This window comes from Sylvia atricapilla, chromosome 4 (assembly GCF_009819655.1).
Source record: "Sylvia atricapilla isolate bSylAtr1 chromosome 4, bSylAtr1.pri, whole genome shotgun sequence".
Lineage (NCBI taxonomy): Eukaryota > Metazoa > Chordata > Aves > Passeriformes > Sylviidae > Sylvia > Sylvia atricapilla.
This window is the reverse complement of record NC_089143.1, coordinates 58,392,368-58,408,236: the sequence shown is the minus strand read 5'-3', so window position 1 is coordinate 58,408,236 and position 15,869 is coordinate 58,392,368. Positions and strand designations below refer to the sequence as shown.

Genomic DNA, 15,869 nt, shown 5'->3' with positions numbered 1-15,869 from the left:
TACTGTGGTGAAGTAACAAGCCATCTATCTTTGCACCTATTCAACTGCAGAATGGAATTGCAATAGATAATCCTGTTTCTCCTTCTAGCCTATCAAATTTCAGTAATTTAATTCAGTGTTTTTTAGAAAATACCCAGCTCAACCCCTTACAGCCACCCTTCTCCTGCCTTTTTGTGTGCATCACAGACAATACAAAGGTGAATAACTCTAGAACCTCAGGGGAGCCCACCAACTGCTCATTTATAGCCTTGCCACAGAACAAATTACCCAGCCTTGGTGGAATGAGCATTTAGGGCACAGCTTCCAAGACAGTGACATGCCAGTCCACAAAAGATCTTCCCTTTGCCAATACTTACATTGCTGTGTTTGTTTGAAGCCAGGGCTGTCCTTTTAAAACATTCCCATCCCCAAGTACCATTGCTTGGTTTGTGTCCTGGAGCAGCTGGATTCCTTAAACATGGAAGCAGCCCCAAAGATGCTGTGTAAAACGTGCACCCAACACTGTCCAAGCAGTAAGAGCAGCACAGATGCCAGAGGGGGCTGCACCACCTCTGACTTACACCACGCACCCAAGGCACCAGCACGCAGACTGCCGACACTCACAAGCCCATGGGAATCCATGGCACGCTTCTTGTGCCACACACTGAGTCCAGTAGCCTCTGTACCTTCAGATTTGCTGCTGCATGGCATCCCTCAGGTCTTCCAAACTACATTGCAATTTTTTCCAGCAATATAACTGCTCTTTTGCATCTTTTCATTACTTAGCTTCTTTACCTTCTTTACCATTTTCGCCGCTTGCTGCCCGCCTTCCAAGCCCTCTGTATCCTCTACAAAACCTCACTGTTTTTTATAAAAATGTTCCTGCCTTCCCAATGCTCTTTCTCCCAGCAGCAATCTAAAGCCCCTCACTCTCCACCCTGCTGCTGCCAGGTACACCATTAACCACTATTTCTCAGCTGCCCCTCAAAAAGGCTTCTCTAGGAAAAATGCTCCATTGTAAAACAGCTTTGCTCACCCATTTCTCTTTAGCTACCATTCCTTATTCTGCTTTCTGGTCTCTTCCTCAAGTGGCTTGCCCAGCTAACACGTATTCCCTAGTGTGGCCTGTGGTGGAGAGCTGGAGGAGAGGGCGTTGATCCACCTGGCAGTGTCTGTGAATAGCTGCCATCAGCCTCGGCGCAGGGGATCGGTATGCACATCGTCCAGGTGCTAAAAACCCCGTGGGTGGAGGGTGGAGGTAATCTCTGGGACCTGATTTGAGGCAGGAAAGGTGGGCAAAGTGAAGTATTGCAAGGAACAGGAAGATGTGGTGACTCACTTGGTGGGATGCCTCAGCAGTAAGTTTAGGCACACAAGACAGATCATTTCTTAAGAGAACAGAGGGGAAGATAGACTTCACCAGCTGGGTGGGAGGAAGAAGTTTCCTAGATAAGGGAGAGTCGTTTCTCATCCTGTGAAACCATATAAAGAAATGACTGAAGAGTTTGTAGTAGTCTCTCTATTGAGGTGGTCAAACCATCCAGCCCAAAGGTACTACAAGGCTCTTCTTCCATATGGCCAAGGCTCTTCTTACATTTACTATTTGCTTTATCCACTTTATGCCTCCCAAAATAATGGAAACCATTTTGATGTTCTTACTATTCTGTTACCATTGATGTCATGTGGTTTGGAGAGAAAAAGAAGCAATCAAACACACAAACAAAAAACTTGCACCTTAACCACCCAAACTGGGAACGACACCAAAATGAAGGAGATTCTGCATGTCTACCTATTAATAGTATGGAATAAAAATTCTAATTCAGTGGAAAATAGTCCCAAAACCCACTAAGGAATGAACCTGAGTACTGAAACTTGTCCAATCATGACCAAGGAGTTCAATCTTGTTAAATTTCTGCCAAAAATGGCTGCCAAAGCTTCTAAAGCATCTTTCTGCTCTTGAGACCATAAGCATAAAACAAACCGAGACATGGTGGTCTAAGCACTGTATGTCTTAACTCCAAAGCACTTGAGACTGCTATAGAAGTGAATATGGATTTCAGTTTTATCTCCGCCCTGAATGAATGTGATGAACTTGCTCATGATGTGAAGAAGAAACGAAATTCTTTATTTCTCCAGGCAATTCATAATATAGCTTCCTATATTTTAGTCAGAATTTTGGCATAGCTTTTTGCACTCCATTACATTTATTTGTTTGTTTATTTATTTATTGATTGATGACGACAATTTCTTCAGAAGAGCCATGAAATGCCATTTTTGTCAAATTCCAATGTGAATAGAAATGCATCCAACACTAAGCTGAATAACTACAGTATGTAATGTGGCTACATAAATTTCCTCAACAAAATAATTTCTTTCAGAATTAGTTGTGCCATCCACTGACTAAACAGAGATTCTGCATGTCATTCTTCTGCCCTTTTTGTCCCTCTCGCCAACAGCCAGCTTGCTGCAATCACATCTGTCTCGAATCTGTGAGAGAGGCTTTATATAGAAGTGGGAAGGTATTGCAAATAATTCAGATAAACTTGCAGCAACAGAATGTAGCACTCATTGGTAAGGTCCAGTAAATAACAGCTGATGAATTTAGACCAAATAACCACAAGCACTTTTTTATGATGAAGTAGCCCATATGCCAGGAATGCCAGGAAAAGCCACCAGAGAATGTGCAAAACTCTCTGTCCATTTGGGAGAATGGAATCCAACTTAGAAGAAAGTGATGTGGGTGACACAGGAGGAATCCAAGAGCAAAGCTCCCTTTAATTTGATGAATCTCAAATTGACACCCACAAGCATAAGAAATTCACTTGAAACAATTCCTGATCTCCTAGGGAAATGACAAGGAGATGGAACAGGCATCAACTGCCTAAGTTTCTAGATCCCTTGAGGTCATTCTACTAATTTCATATTGCAAAACATTGCCTATTGCCTAACTGACAGTTGTCGGAGGGAACCGGAATTACGACCCATTTATTTTTTCAGTGCAAGAAGAAGCAAACACAGCACTGACCTGTGTCTATCTGTAGTGCCTAACACAGAATGGTTAAATCAGGTATAAACAGCCCTTTCATGCACAGCAGTGGATATACAGCAGTCAGCTTTTAAGCAGGTTCATATGCACTGTGAACAGACAAAAATCTGCAGTGGGAGGTGACAGCTTTCAAGAAGTGCCGCTATGGATGATTTTGCCTTCTCTCTGATATACAGAGGGAACACAGCCTGGAAATAACACTTGCCAAGCTCTTCAAAAAAAGAATCACGCAGTCACAGAAATTTTGGCAACCACTCTTTCTAGGTCTGCTTCTTTCCTGTCCAACCATTCCAGCAACTCCGAGGGGATGTCAGGGGAGAGTTTGCAGCCTGCCTTTCTTATCAGAACACCCAAACATCACATGTCCCCAGCAGATACTGCTCCAAAGCAGCATTGGCACATCAGCTTCAGCCAGGTGGTGTTTCAGATGCTGAAGTTACACACTCCCTAGGGCTTAACAAAGAGGTATTTCTACCTGAGCCAAATGACAGTGATCATGACTGTCAACCAAGGTTAACTTTCTATTACTTGATCCTTTTTATAGAAAATATACAGGATATAATTTTTACCTGTTTGGAGTAGCAACATTGCCAAAAGCTGCTTGCATCCAGCAGTATATCCTGACATTGCCATTAGGCACAGGAAGATGTTACTATTGCTAAAACTATTCTTATGACTCCATTTGCAGGGCTCCCTGATATTTCTCTGTCAGTTTTGCCCTGCTACAAAGCAGACTGATCTGTTTAGAAAAGCTTGTAAGTCAATGACACAGAATCAGACAGCAAACCTGAGCTGATTTACCAGCATCACTTAACATCCAGGGATACCAGGATTATGTTTTGCAGGATAAGAAAGTCTTCAAACAGGACTGATCAGAACATTGTACACCCCAGTAATTCTGATGTGCACTCACAATGAAAACTACTAAGAACATCTCCTTTTCAACTAAACTTTAACCAGCTATAACAATAACAAAAAGCCTTTTTTAGTTTTGCTTGTCTTCTCAATGTTTCAACCCTACATTTATCAAACTCCTTACCTGATTGCTACTCAAGGGTGAAATAATCTCTGATAGTTTTGTTTTGATATTTATCACAGCTGAGGTTCATGCTTTACTTGTGGAAAAACCTCCAAAAGGCCAGAATAACCTTAGAGGTCACCTATTGCATGGTAAGCAGTATCAGGTGCAATATTTATTCATGGAAAACATACTGTCTTCATGCACTGAAGTGCAAATATGTGCTCCTCTGCATTCTCACTCTGAGCTATGTCTGCTGCTCTCTAAGTCTCTACAGGTTTCCTCTACGCCACCAAACAGGAGTGTGTTTATATCCGACCACAGTAAGATTGTGCTAGTTATGTTTTATCTTTGGCCATCAACAGACAATTACGAAAACACTGAAGATGTATCTCTAGCTACTGTATCACTCATTAGGATGACTGTAACACATTTAGTTCTGACCACAGAAGCAATATTGTTTCCGCACAAGATAAATTCAACAAATACAGAAAGGTTGTTTTTTTTTTTTTCCTGTGGCTTACAACAGGCTTGAGTCTTTGTATCTCAAAACAGAGAAACCCACTACATGTTCTGACTACATTTGTTTGCCTCAGCAATGTAAAAGTACCCACAGATGTGTAGGCATTGCATGGCTGTCAGTACATCTCTCACATATTGTCCATATAAGTCTTGTATATGGTTTGTGTATCATTGATACTCAATGCAATAAATTAATTTGTCAATGCCTAACACGTATTGCATTGACTAAATGCATACAATTTTTTCACAGCTCTCACTTAGGAGTGACTGCAAGCACAGCACAGGGTCCTTTGGGAGAATTCCTGAATAGGGTCAGCATTTCTTGTCCAGTTTTAACGTTTTCTTCCCAAATAGCTATAGAAGCTTGTCATGTTATCTGTTCTTGTCTCTACCACAGCAATGTGGTCCATAATGGAATCACTTGTTGTAATATATCCCTTTAGATGTGTTGTACTTGATACCCAATTGTTTAATACACATGGTCTGCATTGCAAGAAATGCTTGCTGGCTCTTTCCCATCAGCCTTGTCCATCATTCTGTACCATCCAGAGACTTGTCATCCCCTTATTCAGAGATCTAGATCATTTATGAGTGTGCTGAGAAACGAAAGTTTTACCTGGTCTCTCTCTCCACTGTAACATTAGTTAAGAATCACAACAGTTTTTTCCCCTTCTAAATACTGGCATCATTCACATGTATTTTAAGTAATACTTAAAGAATTTTATTTAAATGTAAATATGCCAGAACTAACCATTCTCCTTCTAAATCTCGAAAAAGAATTTAAGGGAAAAAAATGCACTGAAAATATTATTTTTACATGCAACCTTAAAAAAAAAAAAAAAAAGAGACCTAAAAAGCATGGAAATACCTCTTGAAAGACCATAGGTCCATACATCCTATTTCAAGAGTCAGGAAATTAACATCTAAGGCTAAGAATGTGCTTACCCATAGTCCTGATGAGGGATGAAATCAAACATTTGCTCTCCTGAAGTAAAGGAGTAAAACTCCTGCAGCCTTTAGACCAGATCTCTGATCATATTTCAAAGAATGTCATCACTTGCAACTCTCTCTTCCTGAAATTGTTTTCTAAGGCTTTCCTCTGGCTGATATGTCAGGAACACCTGCTAGAACAGGGGAAAAAATGTTACTACAAGTATTAAAAAGAAGTAAGATGTGACAACTCAAAAAACCACGCATTATGCAAACAGTCTATATCTGAGGAAGAAGTGGTACAATTTACTGCTGTCAGATCATTATTAAGCATTATCATTTTATTACATCCTCATCTCATTTTATTAGGTTATTAACTCAGAAGATTTCTCCCCACAAAGAGCGCCATGCACCTCCATACATACTCACAACCGCATGTCCTGTTTCGAAAGGCACTGCCTGGGTATGGACAGGAGTTCGGCCGGTGCCATCCATGCCTTTTCACATTGCAGGCTGGCATGATACAATGCTCCTACTCCGGAGATGGGAGCACAGCTTGCTCCACCCACACTCCCAGCGGGACGATGTGGGCCCGGCAGCTCGGTTTAAACGCTGATGTTTTGGTGAAAGCATCAATCTAAAACTTGCAGCGCAACTCAGTGAGGTGCTTCCATCAGCACAGATCCTTCCCTTCGTCCCAGAGCTTGCAGGCAGGGGACTGGGAGCAATGGCCAGAGCAATCATCCTCGGGACAAAGCCCTGAACTGCCCCTAAATTCCGCATTCTTTGTATCCAGTACCTAGTGGGCATCCTCCTTCCCAAACTTATTAGTCTCCCCCGGCTGAGACCACTGAACCGTGTCCAGTCCTAAACCTTAAAAAGACGATTCTACCAATTTATCTTTCTAACACATGGACATCACTCAGAGCTTGCTTGTTAGCTGCTACCTTACAGTTTTAAGCTGCACCATGGGAGGTTTATGTTGAACATTAGGGAGAATTTTTTCACAGAAATGGTGATTAGGCATCGGAACGGGACGCCCAGGGAGGTGGTGGAGTCACTGTCCCTGGAGGTGTTTATGGAAAGACTGGACTTGGTACTCAACGCCGTGGTCTGGTTGACACCGTGGTGCTCAGCCCGGCTTGGGCTTGATGGTCTCAGAGGTCTTTTCCAACCGAATTGATTCCGTACTGTTTCACGGATTAAATCTCCCTTCTTGTAAGCAGACAAAGATGAAACGCCAGAGAACATCCTCTCCCGAGAACACCTTTCCAAACTCCGCGTTTCTCAGCTGAGGAGAGGCGGCGGGCCGCGCTCGCTGAGGGCCGGGCTGCGGCGGGCCGCGCTCGCTGAGGGCCGGGCTGCGGCGGGCCGCGCTCGCTGAGGGCCGGGGCGCGGCGCTGCCGCCGGCGGCCGCTGGGGGCTCCCGCTGGCCCGCCCCGTCCCGCCATTGCCGGCATGGAGGGCGAGAGCACCTCGGCCCTGCTCTCGGGCTTCGTGTTCGGCGCCCTCGCCTTCCAGCACCTCAGCACCGACTCGGACACGGTGGGTGCCGCGGGAGGGCCGGGCCGGGGGGAGAGGAGGGAGGGCCGGGCCGCCCCCGCCGCGGCCGTGCTGCCGCCGGGCCTCCCCTGCCCGGCCCTGCCGGGAGAGCGCCCGGGCTCGGGGCTGTCCCGCCCCGCCGCGCCCGGGAACGGCATTGTGTGCGAGCGGCGGAGAAACGCGGCTGCTCCGTGTCCGAACGGGGCCAGCGACGGCTGCGGCGCCGTGTCCGCCCCGGGCCGAGCGCGGCGCTGGCCGGGCCGCCCGGCCCCAGCCCCGGCGGGCAGCTCGGGCTCGGGGAACGCGGCAGCACCGCAAACCCACCGGCACACAGCACTGCCGCGCCGCGGATTTTTTTTTTTTTTTCTGACTGCGGGCTAGAATTGAAAAATGAGTGAGAACCCACTCTGCTTAAAAAAAAAAAAAAAAAAAAAAAAAAAAAAAAAAAAAAAAAAAGTTCGTTTTGACAGCATTTTTCCTCTCCTGAAGACAGCACTTACACTTATTACTAGAGACAAAATCATGATAAAATATGCTGAGTCGGAAGGGACCCACAAGGATCATGTAGTCCAACTTTTGGCCCCGCACAGGACACCCCAAGAATCCCACCATATGCCAGTAAGAGTGCTGTCCAAAACGCTTCTTGAACTGTGCCAGGCTTCGGTGCTGTCACCACTTCCGTGCGGAGCCTGTTCCACTGCCCGTACACCCTCTGGGGGAAGAACCTTTTCCTGCTATCCAACCTAAACCTCCCCCAGCTCATCTTCATGCCGTTGGCTCGGATCCTGTCACGGCCGGCGGAGGGAAGAGATCAGTGTCTGTCGCTCCATTTCTCTGCAGACTGCAATGAGGTCTCCCCTCACTCTCCTCCAGGCTGAGCAGACCAAGTGACCTCAGCCATTCCTGCTGTGCCTTCCCCTCTAGAGCCTCCCCACCATCTCTGCAGCCCTCCTCTGGACACCTTCTAATAGCTTTGTATTTTTCTTACCCAAAACTGACAGGGGTGAGGCCACATCAGTGCTGAGGAGAGCAGGAGTTCAATGCTACTGTTAATGTGATTTTATTTTTCCTCTTCCCCTCTAAAGGAAGGTTTTCTCCTTGGAGATGTGAAAGGTGAAGCCAAGAACAGCATTACAGACTCCCAAATGGATGATGTTGAAGTTGTTTATACAATTGGTTAGTGTGTCTGCATTTTTCATAGCCTGCTTGGTTTTGGGCAGTAAATGACAGCTTTTGGTTTTGAGGGACAGCAGTCTAAACTCTATGGCAAGATCAAAAGCTCCAAAATCCTACAGCCACCCCTTATGTAAAAAAAAAAAATCAACCGAACAACTGAAAAAACATGGCAGGGATATTTTGCAACATTTTAACTGCTAAAAATTTACAACTTTACTGCAGAAACCCCAGTAATTTAAAATAATAGTTCTTAGTTCCTTGAATGGCTACTCTTTGCCAAATATCTTGTTACATTAAACATAACATGTGGCTTAGACCTTTGTTTTGGTACATCACAAACTTTCCTAGACTACAGCTGCCCTGGAAAAGCTTGGTCTATCAGTAATGTGAACTGTTATGTATTAGCAATATTTAGAGCTTATTTGGAGCTTATAAAATTCTGTGTGTGGAGGCTGCAAGGTCCTTAATAATTTTCACTAAGCAGATGCCAGATGTATTTTTCCTTGTCCTCTTGATGTGATTGGAGTGGATGTACACTGAGTAACTCAAGTGAAATCCTTCATACTACTCCTGCACCCAGCAAAAATGAGAAAAATATAAAGTACCAGCTTGATTTTTCAATTGACGAAGTAGAAAAATATACAAAAAATAGTTTATGTAAGTGGTTCGCTTCACATTTGACAAAATTAATTAGAATATATATTTTAAATATTTCTTTTCTTCACCTTATGTTATGTTAATGCATTCAATTTTAAGAAATTATATAGAATTATTTCTTGGTCCTTCATGCATATCATTTTCATGCTGATCAAAGCATGCAGGGAAATACAGAGCTTGAGCTGATGAACCCGGAGTAATATTACCTTCTCTTTCCAGACATACAGAAGCATATTCCATGCTACCAGTTGTTCAGGTAAGAATCTTAAGTAAGCAGATTGTGAAAAGTTAAAATTAACGCTAACTTGAAGTCTTCAAGAGTTAAACTTACATTGCCTGAGAAAATCACCCAGTTGTAATTATAGTAGGTGTATCAACCTCTTGGAATGACAGATGCAAAATGCCTTATGTTATTACTATTTTGGTTCCTTATGTCTTTTTTGTCTATGTATACAGAAATAAAGACAAGGCATACTGCATCTTTGGGTGAGCTATGATACCAGATAAACTACAGAACAATGTCAATACACTTAAAAAAAGCATTCCATGCATTCTAAGCCCTCACCCTTAATAACATTATTTCAAAATTAAAAAATAAAAAGAAGAAAAAAAAAGAAAAAAGAAAAAAAATTTAAAAAAAAGAAAAAAGAGATGATTCCCACAATTATGTTTCAAATCCAATTTCCTCCCCTCTAATTGTCCTAATTTTCTTCTAGCTTTTATAATTCTGCAGGAGAACTGAATGAACTTGCCTTGAAGAAAATACTCTCAGGCTGTAAGAAGGTATTTTATTTTCAAATCTAAAGCATTCTGAGGAGCTCACTCAAATTTTGGAGGCTCTTCTGGATACCTCTAGTGTCAAGGTTTTTTCTTTTCTCTTTTTAAACCTTTTATAGCTTATGCTGCTGGTCAAGGCAGCTACATCCTTTTCCTCTTTTAAAAAACAGTTTCGCTTATCTTTTACTAGGATTTGCCTAAGTATGTGTCACAACTTCATTTTTAATTATTAATTTCTCAAGTGAACACTTCAAGGATCTCAAAGGAACGGCACCAATTTCCACCTTAAGGTCAGTTGAGGTCAGCTCATAAGTGGTCAAGGACTACTTCATAAAAAAAAAAAAAAAAATCAGTCTTTTCCACAGAATAAAGTTTTACAAGGGGAAAGTAGAAGCCGAAAAGAAACAAACAAAACAGAAGACAGCTTGCAGTTTCAACTTGAATACAGGCTCAGAAACAGACCAATTCTGAATACAGACGAATTCTTGAATACAGGCTCAGAAACAGACACATGGTTTTGAAGGTTTTGAAGGAAAGAAGATGGGAATTAGGCTTAGAAGTTTTAAAGGTTTCAAGTTAGTTAACTGCTTGACTATGCACCTACTAGCAAACAATTCAGACATGACTTTGCACTGAATGAAACTTGCTCCAGTGTGACACTCAGGGACACCAAGACTCAACAGTAACTGTGAATTTTCTTCTGCCTGCAGAGTGTAATAGGATGGTACAAATTCAGACGTAACACAGACCAGACCATGACATTCCGGGAAAGAGTTCTTCATAAAAACCTGCAGTCACACCTATCAAATCAGGGGCTCGTATTCCTCCTTTTAACCTCGAGTGTGATGACAGAAAGTTGCTCTACTTACAGATTGGAACACGCCCTACATCGGCCTCAGGAAGGGTAATATTTCCAGCATGTGCTAAAAGCTGAAAGTTTCTCTACTTTGTTGCAACTGAATCAGTAACACTGTTTATTTTACCTTTTAAACTTAAAACTTTTAATAAGATTGTTCCTTATGTTGCCAGAGCCCAGTTGAAGGCTTACCCTGGAATTCTGTTCTGGGATTGCCCTTTTTATCTATAGCACCAGCATCACTAAGCAGACACTGTCAGTTTATTCACATATAAGCTGCTCCTGATCAAATTCTTTTGCTTACAGGACTTCAACCATACATGGTGTCCATCAAAATATTTAAATTGGTATTAACCTTATCTTCAGAGAAACCCTGCTCATGGGCTAGGCTTAGCAAGCAAGTGTTGCATTAGTGTGTTGTAGTCAGAAAGTGGGGAAAAGTACCGTCATTGCTCAGCTTCTGGTTGTTCCTGGAGTGTGCCTTTAGCCTCATCTGTATGTGATGTAATATGTTTAGCAAGGATTAACTATACAGCAACCCTCCCCTCAGACCCTCAATTGTCGAGAGCATTTAGCTTTCAAAGAGAGACCTTTGGATATTAATAGATCATGTTTTCATTCTTCTGCCTGTTAAGTCTTTTCCAGAAAGTCCCTTTGGTGGTGACCAACTTGGGCATGGCAGAACAGCAAGGTTACAGAACAGTGTCTGGCTCCTGTGTGTCCTCTGGTTTTGTGAGAGCCGTGAGACAACACAGGTACAACACAACTACCATACTTACTGATAGCTGGAGCCTCTCTCTACCACAGCTGCACTTACCTTTCTATAAATGCATTTAAGTGCTTTTGCAAATGCTATAGCCATTCCTTTCTCACTTGTTGACCTGTCTTGTACAGTTATTTACCATTCCAGCATACTTGAAAATTAATTCAGTCCCATATTTTGTCAGGAGCCGTCTCAACACAGGCACCTGGCACTGAAGCTCAAACCACTTCTTTACTCACTAAACCTCATACTAAGTAAGCACTGGGATCACTAACTTGCAGTTCTACTTGGTCCACAGGTCAGAATTCTTCCTTGAAGATGGGTCCCTACAAGAGGTTCATAAGATAAATGAGATGTATGCCACCTTGCAGGAGGAACTGAAGGTAAGCTGGGCACGCCTGCAGCAGTTCTACAGAACCAAGGCAGCCAAGGGCTACAACATCTTGCACTGCATGAGAAGACACAGCCATGTCCAAAACACGGACAGAATGAAAGATCAGCAAGTTCCATGTACTGTGCTGCACACTATATTCTCAGAGCTGAGGATTTAAGTTCCCATTTGATGAAAGTACAATGCTCAATCTTCAAGTTCATTAATAAATTCTCACAATAGGATTGTGCTGAAGGAGTACTACCTGTAGTTTGTTAGATCTCCTTTGCCTAGATGGGATCAAATGAAACATCTTGCACCCCATTCATTACAAAGTTTAAGTTATCTGACAAATCCACCTCGAAATCACTACTTAAACTTTTTACTACTTTGTGTCCAACTTAACCATGTAGTACCTTTAAGGATTTTGCAACAACTTTAAAGTCAGCTGCTGTGAATACTGTTAATCTCATCAACACTCTCTTCTTCTTGCAGAAAATATGCATTACAGTAGAAGTCAGTGAACGATCTGTAGAGAAACTCTTAGCAGAGGTGAGCCAATTGAAAGAAGAAATAAAGAGGAAAAAACAACGAAATTCTTCAGGTAAGTTAACCAATTCTGATGCAAGCCTTGTCCCTCCAAAATTGACTCAAGTGGCAGAAGCAGAAATCACTTCTGAACCTGAGGCAGCCAAAACAGCAGTGGTACAAGAGGTTCTGAAATGCTGACTTTGTTTTTTTTTCCTCAGGAGAAGACAAAAAACACCCAGCAGAGCCAAACGAGAATGTTCTCCTTTGTCAAGCACTGCAAACATTTTTCCCCAATTCTGGACTTCAGACATGCATTGTTTCCTTCAAAGGCCAACAGATATCCAAGAACTGCTGTAACATAGACCACCATATTAATGTCATGGACAAACTGACTCTCATGGTGGAGGAAAGGGACTTCACTTTAGCTGAAACAAGGCATCTAAACAAACGTAAACTCAGGGGCACCTCAACAGTTTCAAAGTCATTCAAGAAATCCAGATCATTGCAGCTTCACCAAGAACCACTTCAAGACCAAGAGGACAGTGACCAGGAAAGGAAGCTTACACTGAGTAGCACTGAAACAGATGAGGATATGTTTGAAAAAAACAGAGATGCCAATGAATACTCCCACTCTCCTACTTTCTGATCTGATGACTTCACACCAGAAGCTGCTGCTGGTGCACTCCAGTGCTGTATCAATCTATTGCACTGCACTGATGTGTGTAACGGGGCATTTCTGCAGGTTGCCTTCTTTTCCCCAGTGCACGAATCCTGTTCGGCATAGGCAAGTCCAAGATGACATTCCCTCACTTTGCCTTCCAGAGTTCCATCTGTCCTCTCTCTCTCAGGGTTCAAAGACTATGCTACAGGATGCTGTCAGTCAGAGAAGCATGTCACACACTGCCTCAAAGTGACACAACTTCACGCTGCTGGTGAAGAAGATGCAGAGAGCAGCAAATGAACATCTAACAGAATGAGCTGTCTACATGAACTGCCACAGTTTAAATACATTAATTTATCCTCAGGAAACCAGTGCTCCTTTACGTGTCCCCATCTTACCCAGCAAAGGAAAAAACAGCCACCTGAGCTTTAGCAAGACTGGTGAGCAGAGGAAGGGTCCATGCAGCTGCCAGTTTCTATTACTGCTTTAATCTTCCTTCAGACAATAACTTTCAGAGACTTCGTGAAGAAAAGTAAAAGAATGAGTGACATCCACCCCTCAGTCAACCACATATGATGCTAGCAAACCACATTTCCAGCAAACAAATATATAAACATGAAACATCATTTTATTGTTTATTTCTGTACAGTATATCACTCTGGATACTTGATATTATGTAGCTTGGGGTCTGTGAGAAATTGTGGGTTCTTAAACATAACTGGCATAAATCCTGTTAAAAAAAAAATGGAGGTGTTCTTAGTAGAAAAGTAGCCTTGAGTTAGAAAACTCAAAAGCAAAATCATACTTACCAAATACATGAGCTCTTTTAATGGCTTTTGTAATTTCCCTCTGCTTTTTTCTGCACAAGCCTAAAGAGATGAATTCTTTTCAACATTAAGCATGTCATTAGAAGGTGAAAGGTATGTTACTGACAATTCCCTTTAGCTTTGATTAGGTCTTTCTAGAAAAATGCATGTGTACTTACACTGTTAAATACAAAACACATACAATTAAGGGATATTTTAATTCCTTGATGCAGGTTACTAAGTCAGGGGAATACTATTACAAAATGTATAGAGTTGGGACTGGTTAATTTCAGAAAGACTGCTGATGCACAGTTACTTAGACTCAAAAAACATTATTGTTAAGCCATATATGATTTAAATTAATACTTCACATACCTGTGATATGCCTGCCATAAATGGAGCCAGTGTACGGAGAAACAAACTGGGAAAGAAGCTACTTAAAATGAAGAAAAATCAAAGTCAGTTTAAGAACTTTTCTTTTTTGGACTTTATGTTACTACTTGCATTCTGTTTTTTCATTTTCTCATCTGTTTTTCCAAAACTCAGTTCTACTTGAAGAAAAAAGTACAGTTTGGAGCTAGAGAGTATTTTCTATAGAATAACTTCTATGCTTTGTGGCAGCTGAATTGTAACCAAGGACTACATTTGTTAAACAGCAAAGTTCTCACACATATTTAGCAGATTAGCATCTTAGCACAACTACATTATTTGGCCCTTAACTTGCACATATTCTTAGTCTTAAGTTTTAAACTCATACACATAGAAACGGATTTTTTAAATTATTATTTCCTACACACACATTTAAAGCAAGTAAAGCAGTTACTGTAATGCAAGGACAGCAATTTCCAAACTCACCTGCACATTCTTATAGTCCACGTTTATTCCACATAAGACACATTTCTTTGGAGGGTCTTTATAGGGGTTCTCCATTTGTATGGGCTGAAATCAGAGAATTATTAACATCTGTAAGCCTCACAACAAACTAGAGAACATTTGTTACTTTTAATCCTTTAATCAGTATTTGTTTTGAAACCAGATGAGATATCTAGTGCACTATTAAAGATTTTCAGTAACTTGATTAACTCACTTCTTGGTACCTTGCAATCTAAAAGACTTCTCACAAATAAACAGCCTTTTATATTTCAGGAACAATGACACTACCAACTCTATTAAATCATTCAGTAAGATAGTATTTACACCTTCTACTTGAAGTCGAAATTTACAGAAGCTGGTGCAAAAGTAGTTCTGTCTTGTAAGTCCCAAGAATCTTTTTTTTTTTTTTAATAATTTCAAAGCAAATGGCCTGAGGAAGCTCCTGTGTGCTCACACACTTTCTAAAGAGAGAGATTCAGAAATACTTTCCAAAGATTAAAACCCTCAAGCTTCAGAATATACCCAGCACCAAATTCCTACAAGATATGAAAGGCATTTTTTCACTTTTCACAGATTCACAGAACGGTCGGGGTTGGAAGGGACCTTAGGATATCATCCAGTTCAGCCTCCTGCCAAGGCAGGGTCACCTGCAGCAGGTGACACAGGAACACGTCCAGGCGGGGTTTGGAATGTCTCCAGAGAGGGAGACTCCACAACCTCCATAGGCAGCCTGTTCCAGGGCTCTGCCACCCTCAAGGTAAAGTTCTTCCTCACACTGAGGTGAAATCGCTTGCGTTTTCAGTTTATAGGCACTGGTCCTTATTCTGTCGCTGGCTCCACATCCGACTTACGGAGACAGCACCTTTAACAGGCTCTAGTTAAATATTGGAATATAGATCCGTGAGGCCTTAACGTCCCGCGCCTGATGACCTCCCTCTGCGCTGCGCTCCCCACAAGGGATTCGGGGGCTGAGGAGTCCGAGCCACACAGCGACCAGCGCAAAGCGTTGGTGCCTTGCGGAGGGGAGCAGCGGGACAGCAGGGCAGGGAAGCCTCACCTGGTCCGAGCGCTCAGGCTGCCCCTCATGCTGCAGGCGGCACGGCCGCGCCCACACCGCCGCTGCAAGAGAGAGAGCGACAAGGTTATGGGCGGCGCGGCGGAACAGCCCGGACACGCGAATGTCCCCGCGGCCGCTCGGGACAAAAGGGGATCGAGGAAGAGGGAGGGACGCACCAGGAATCAGGCGCTGCCAGGGCCTCCGCGCCGCCACGGCCCGCGCCGCCATGACACCCGCACGGCGCTCCGTCACTTCCTCCCGCGCGTCACCGCCGCCGGCCGCCCGCTGGCCAATAGCAGCGAGCT

General features: G+C 42.9%; 2 protein-coding genes across 3 annotated transcripts; one reads left to right on the top strand and one right to left on the bottom strand.

Annotated features, from left to right (window-relative positions):
- The first annotated feature begins 6,926 nt into the window (after positions 1 to 6,926).
- Positions 6,927 to 13,454, top strand: ABRAXAS1 (abraxas 1, BRCA1 A complex subunit). Of its 2 annotated transcripts, XM_066318034.1 has the most exons (9): positions 6,927 to 7,040; positions 8,123 to 8,213; positions 9,090 to 9,126; positions 9,587 to 9,653; positions 10,358 to 10,551; positions 11,139 to 11,258; positions 11,565 to 11,649; positions 12,132 to 12,240; positions 12,386 to 13,454. In XM_066318034.1, exons 1-9 carry the CDS (start codon positions 6,954 to 6,956, stop codon positions 12,811 to 12,813), a joined length of 1,218 nt encoding a protein of 405 aa, XP_066174131.1. In that variant the 5' UTR covers positions 6,927 to 6,953; the 3' UTR covers positions 12,814 to 13,454. The 2 variants fall into 2 exon arrangements, with proteins under 2 accessions (XP_066174131.1, XP_066174132.1); XM_066318035.1 differs by lacking the exon at positions 8,123 to 8,213.
- Positions 13,439 to 15,821, bottom strand: MRPS18C (mitochondrial ribosomal protein S18C). Its single transcript, XM_066318036.1, has 6 exons — positions 15,741 to 15,821; positions 15,565 to 15,626; positions 14,490 to 14,573; positions 14,010 to 14,067; positions 13,638 to 13,697; positions 13,439 to 13,558 (listed from the first exon to the last, which is right to left on the bottom strand). The coding sequence occupies exons 1-6, from the start codon at positions 15,790 to 15,792 to the stop codon at positions 13,482 to 13,484; spliced, it is 393 nt and encodes a 130-aa protein (XP_066174133.1). The 5' UTR covers positions 15,793 to 15,821; the 3' UTR covers positions 13,439 to 13,481.
- Positions 15,822 to 15,869: the final 48 nt, after the last annotated feature.